This window comes from Brassica oleracea, chromosome C4, assembly GCF_000695525.1.
Source record: "Brassica oleracea var. oleracea cultivar TO1000 chromosome C4, BOL, whole genome shotgun sequence".
NCBI lineage: Eukaryota > Viridiplantae > Streptophyta > Magnoliopsida > Brassicales > Brassicaceae > Brassica > Brassica oleracea.
Genome location: NC_027751.1, coordinates 27,696,617 through 27,703,096, shown reverse-complemented (window position 1 = coordinate 27,703,096; position 6,480 = coordinate 27,696,617). Strand labels below are relative to the sequence as shown.

Genomic DNA, 6,480 nt, shown 5'->3' with positions numbered 1-6,480 from the left:
CTCTCAATGAATTAGAAGAAGGCGATAGGTGGCTTGTTTATTAGAGAACTAGGGTTTTGACTTTCACTTTTGCCCTTCCCAGGCTTATATAGACAGACTTTCGCTTAAAAATATTGTACTCTTTTTCTATTTTTTTTTAACATCAGTTTTTTATTTTCCTTTGTAGATTATATATTTACTAACTTTACATAAAACATATTACAAAGGAAAAAAAACAATATTTTAAAACCCTATGCGAGCGCTGAACCGAATTTACTTCCTAGGTCACCAGACTATTGAGTTTCAAGGTCTATGGATTATTATTTAATTTATTTTAATATATATATATATATATATATATATATATCAATTAAATACAAAATCACATTTAAAGTATATATTAAAATATTGTTTTTCGTATTTTACGTAGGAAATATCAAAATAATAGTTTAATTTATTTAACATTGTTGATAACAAGTTAAAAGTTGAGACATATATATAGTAAAAAATATAAAGTTTAAAAATTATTTAAATATTTACTGTGAACAATAAAATTATTTCAAAATTTAAAATTAACCATAAACAAAGCACCAGACCGTCTATTAGCTAAATAAATAAACAAAGGTAATAACTTTACTCACCTCTTTTGCAAATAAGAGATTACGATTCAGTTGAAACATAGAACAACATAAGAGAAAGGGGGAATTAAACTGGTCTAAATTGTTATACATGACATTACATATTTATTTAAGATAACAACATAGTTTTATTTATATACAATATATATATATATATATATATATATATATATATATATTTCTTTTAATTAACTTTCATGCATCTATATACTATTAAAATAGAAGTCACCACTTATTTCATGTGTGATTTTTTTTATTTGGACCATCTTTGGAAAAATTATTAAATTTTACATAACTTAATTTTAATATATTTTAATATCTTTATTTTTATTTCAAATACTAATAAATATCTTAAAGAAATGTCTAACAAAATATTTCAAATATCTTTTAGAATCTTTTTAAAATATATTTTCGAAATTAGTTAATTAAATTTTTAATTTTCACAAAGTATAATTAGAAACTAAATTTTAGTTTATTTTTGATTGTAATTTTTTTAATAATTATATAAAATACTTTTCATAATATTTTAATGATAATAACAATTTTATAAAATTAAATTTTCAAAATTAAATTTAAGAAGTATTTTAAAGGATGTTTTTAAAAATAAATATTCATTTATATTTCTAATTTAAAAATAAAAATTCTTATCTATTTAGCACAAAAATTATGATTTATTTCATATGTGATTTTTTTTTAATTTATACCACTTAGAAGTCACACCTTTAAATGTTTTTACTATGTAATACAACTAATTTATGCTTTCTTTCATAGATGAAACATTTGATCTTTATTCATACCGTATGTATAAGATTTTACTCTACTATTATTAACGTATGTGTATTCTCCTAAGTTAAAAAAAAAAACAATTCGGTTTATTATTTAAACATCTATAATAAATTGGTTTAATTAATACCAAATTCTCTATTATATAGGTTCAACTTAATTTAACTTTCACATATATTTCAAATTTAGAATAAAACAAAAATTATGTAAATCAGTATTGTTACATAATAATGTTTTCAAAATAAATTTTGTTACAAAAAAAAAAAAAATTTATAATAATAATATTATACGCTACACAAATATTATTATAAATTAGATAATATATAACAACAAATTATATTAATTTATTGATGTATTGTATTGCATAATCTAAAATATTTTACTATTAAAGAAAACCTGCACGGTCGTGCGGGTCATGATCTAGTCTATATTATTAAAACAGAAGTACAAAATAAAAATAACACTTAATTTTACCATTTATTTACATTAGAATACCATTGAAATATTTATTGAACATATATTTAAGTATGCTTGTATTTTCCTAATTTAAATAATAAATTTTAGCATTTAATGTATTTTTCTAATTTAAATAATAGATTTCCTTAATCAAATCTTAACCAAAATAGATTTCCTAATATATTTTATATTAACATATTAAATATTTATTATATTTGTTAGTAATAAATAATAAAATAAAAAGTCACACATCATAATCAATTTATATAACATATAAATAAAATATAAAATATTTTATTCATATATTATTAGTATAATGGTTTCATAATATAAGTCCAATTAGTTATAAATATTGAATTTTTATATGACACATTGTGATATAATAGACAATTAAAATCACAAAATATAATTATTTAAAATAATAAATAAAATTGTTATGTTTTAAAATGTTATATCAAAAATTATGTAATACATTTTAATTTACAAATATATATTACCATTAGTACAAAGAAAAAATTTAAAGTGAAAGAAAATATTAATAGGGTCACGGATCAAGCTCTAGAAATAAACAACAACAGCGCAAGATTATTTTATTTTATAAATTTATTTTAATAGATATTATAGTTCTAAATATGTTTATATATTTTATGTATTTATAAATTTATTTTCTTTGTTTTTAAAGGATGCTAAGATTTTGAAATTGGAAAAAATTATGACCCACCTCTATATTATTTTAATTAGGATAAAATTTATATTAGAATATTTTATTAATTTTTAAATTTTAATTTTTATTATAACCAAAAAGATTAATATAAATTTATGTTTAAATACTACAAATACATCATTTAATATAAACTAAAAAAAAACTAAAAACATAAAATAAATACCTGTCCGGTCGGACGGATATTTAATCATAAAAGAAGTAACAAATGATTTTAATATTGATTTGAAATCAGTAACAAATTTATAAACCAAGCCTATTGAAATCAATAAACCAATAACTCCATTTTTAAAAAATCAATAAAAGAAAAATATAGAACAGTTTTGATATTGGGTTCTATATTAAGGTCTTCATACTGAGAAAAAAAAGTTATTGATCAAGTCATAATAAGGACATCTTCTAGACTAAGAATTTGGGTTTATGAAATAGTTGTTGGAAGCCTGAACAAAACACACGTCTCTTCTCTTCTGCAATTAACTAATCTGTTTATATCAGAAACTAAGACAGAAACTATATTACAAGCAAAGCTGAAGAGCTAAGGGTTTTGCGTCTTTAGCTCTCCTTCTCAGGAGCACTCCCACAATAAACAAAGCTGTAGAGCCAAGCGAGTCCTCTTGGTTTAGAAACATCTTCTGCAGGCTTTCTTTGTTTAGAAAGCTCTTGCGCAGCGAGAGCTCTTTGTTTAGAAAGAGCTTCAGAGATCATGGAGATCCTTTGATTCATCGCTTCCACTTCGCTCTCCATCTTCTTATGTCTGAGCCTGAATTCCTGGTAAACAAATATGAGCAGGGTGAGTGATAGAGAGAGAACAATAGGCAAGATATGTGGAAAACTGTACTGAACAGAGAGGATGCAATGAGAGACATAGTTAATATGTGGGAGCTAACCTGTAGTTCTTCTTGTCGCTTCTCTTCTTTTCTAGCTTCGCCTCTGGCGTTTCTCTGCACCTCATAGACAAGAGCAGCCCCTGCAACCTTTTAAGAGAAGGAAGAACATTGTTTATCGGTTTCAGAACCAATCCATTAATGGATGAAAACAAACTTCAATTACAAAGAGCAAAGTAATCTTAATGGTTATTGAATATTGATGTAAATGATCTTGCAGATGCATAACCAGCGCCACCTAGTCGGTAAATCGGACCTAAACAAAACAATTTTTCTAGAACAATTTAAAAAAAAAAAATTGGTATACATTAAAAAAAAAAAAGCGATCTAGTCGTTAAAAAAAAATCGGTCCTAATCCCATACAGCCTATCGATTTCTTGAACATTATGCAGAACAATCCAAAGAAGTAATGCAGAACAATTCTGAAGGGGCAGGATCTTTAGCCATCAAAAGACATGAACTTTAAGATACCGTGAAGGCAAAGATTTCCCCGAGAAGATCAGCAGCGGCCTGAACAGCTCTCTCTTCGTTCAAAGGCCTAATAATCGCATCAGTTACACGACCAGAAGCCTGTCTTTGCAACTTTGTCGTAAACCTATGATTCGCCTGTCCAAATTTCCTCAAAACAACACAAAAGTATACACATTCAAGATCTTTTCCATAAACCCTTGATTCGACCGATGATCATAAACCCCAAAAGATGGGGACTTTTGAAATTAGGGTTTGTTTTTACCTGGGCAATGTTGACGATGAATTGACGGAACCCAGGGTTGATTCCGGCTTGTTTCTTGAGGCGGTTAGCGATGGGTTTGCAGATGGTTCGTAGCGCTAGGGATCCTAGCTTCACTAGCGGAAACACCATGCCCTGCTGCAACAGAGTCCTCGAATTGCTGCTTTTGCTGCTCATGAGAGAATCATTAAGGGTCCGACTGGTGACCATCCGGGAAACAAGAGGAACGAATAAAAAAGGAATGCACGGGAATAAAATACCAGGAATGAAAAGGAATGGTTGTTCCTTATCAAATTTGACAAGGAATAATTTTGTTCTTTAATTCTCTACAAAAAAGGGAATGAAAGGGAATGAGAGGAAATTATTATTCCTTGTGAATGGTAATTTTTTTTAGGAACGTTAGGGAATGCATTATTCCTCGTCGTTCCTTGGTCACCATTCGTACCCTAAGAGGTTTTAGCTTTTAGGCTTTTAGCCCTTTTCTAAAGGAAGAGAGACCCACCGTGCCCGGCAAGAAAGTTTTGATTTTTATTTATTTAATTTCTCGGAAAAAATTGTAAATTTCCTGAGTCGGGGTTTTCTTGGCGGGTCGGGTCGGGTCAAATTCTGGATCTGTAAGGTAGCTAGGATACTGGTGTGAGATCTGTGACTTGAGTATCCTTATCCAGATTTCATATATTTTGTCTAAATATTGTAATATTTAAATTCAGATATAAAAATAATTTGTTTTCAAAGTTAATAAAAATATATTCTTTCGGCACCATTTGAAGAAAAAATAATTGTTGAAAAATAATTGATGAATATCATTTAAACTTTGTGATTAATTATAAAAATATTATTCAAGATAGAACTGAAAACTTTGTGATTAATTATAAAACCCAACTTACCCGGCAAGAAAGTTTTATTTTTTATTATCTGATTTTTCGGAAAAGTGTAAAATTTACGGATTGGGTTTTCTTGGCGGATCGGGTCAAATTCCAACTCCGTAAGGTAGCAAGTAGGTGTGGATGTTAGGTTTCGATTCAAATATTTTGTTTTTTAGTTTTTTTTCTAAATTTATTTCGGTTCTAGAGATTTAAAAAAACATTTGGTTATTTACAAAATTTTGTTCGGTTTTAATTTGGACATTTCGGTTTTAGCGCAGTTAAGAACCGATTGATATTTGAAAAAAATTCGGTTCCAATTCGGTTTCAGTAATTTTGGATAATATGAGTAAAAACGCCAGACAACTCTGAGATTTCAGGTTTAATATCGGATGATTTAGATAAAAATATTAGATAGTTTGGATAAATTTAAATATTCCGGACAAAAATATTTGGATAATTTAGATTTTTGGATAATTCAGGTTATAATAATATGTTTAAGATATTTGGTAATTTAAAAACTAAATATAATTTGATATTTTTGATATATCATCTGTATTTTAAAAATTCAGGTATTCCTTCGAATTTTGGTTTTTCGGTTCCAAACTCTGTTCGGAGGTTTATAAAATTTGGTTTGGTTTTAGTTTATTTCGGTACGGTACGGTACGGTACGGTTCGATACGAGAAAAATGTGCCAGGCCTAGTAGCGAGGATGCTGTTGTGTTATAGGGATGGGCGTTAGGGTATCCGTTCGGGTTCGGATCGGGTATTTTGGATTTTCGGGTATTTCGGTATAGAGATGTAGAACCCGTTCGGGTATTTCTGTACTTCGGGTCGGGTTCAGATATTTTTAGTTCGGGTTCGGTTATTTCGGATCGGGTTCGGATATTTAGATTTTGAAAAAACAAAATTAAATTTTCATTTCTCAAATTTCTTGTATTTATAACTTTCACTTAACTAATTTTTTTTATTTTTAATAGATTGAATGATTAATAGATTTCGACATAACATTTTGAAACTAAAAAGACCTTAAGTTGGTTATTGTTTTTAAATTTTTGATGTAAGTTTTTGTTAATTCTTGAAATAAAAAGCTTGACATGCATTTTAAGTGAGTAACAAAATTATTTTCTCCTTAATTGTATGTATATTATATGAACTTAAAATATGTGTAGTATCAATATAAATATTTTATATAAAATGAGAGATGTAAATTATAAATATAAGGTTAATTATACATATGTTCGGTTATTTTTGGATATCCATTCGGGTTTGGATATTATCCGTTCGGGTTCGGATATCATTTCCTAATTCAATACCCATTCGGATATTCTGCTATTTCGGTTCGGATTTTTCGGATCGGGTCCGGCTGCCGCTTCGGATATCTGGTAAAATGCCAGCCCCTGGTGTGTTACACTGTGTTTAGCAA

General features: G+C 27.6%; 1 protein-coding gene across 1 annotated transcript; it reads right to left on the bottom strand.

Annotated features, from left to right (window-relative positions):
• Window positions 1–2,858: 2,858 nt before the first annotated feature.
• Window positions 2,859–4,380, bottom strand: LOC106340307 (optic atrophy 3 protein homolog). The gene is made up of 4 exons (XM_013779189.1): window positions 4,195–4,380; window positions 3,933–4,067; window positions 3,465–3,551; window positions 2,859–3,345 (listed from the first exon to the last, which is right to left on the bottom strand). The coding sequence occupies exons 1-4, from the start codon at window positions 4,366–4,368 to the stop codon at window positions 3,130–3,132; spliced, it is 612 nt and encodes a 203-aa protein (XP_013634643.1). The 5' UTR covers window positions 4,369–4,380; the 3' UTR covers window positions 2,859–3,129.
• Window positions 4,381–6,480: the final 2,100 nt, after the last annotated feature.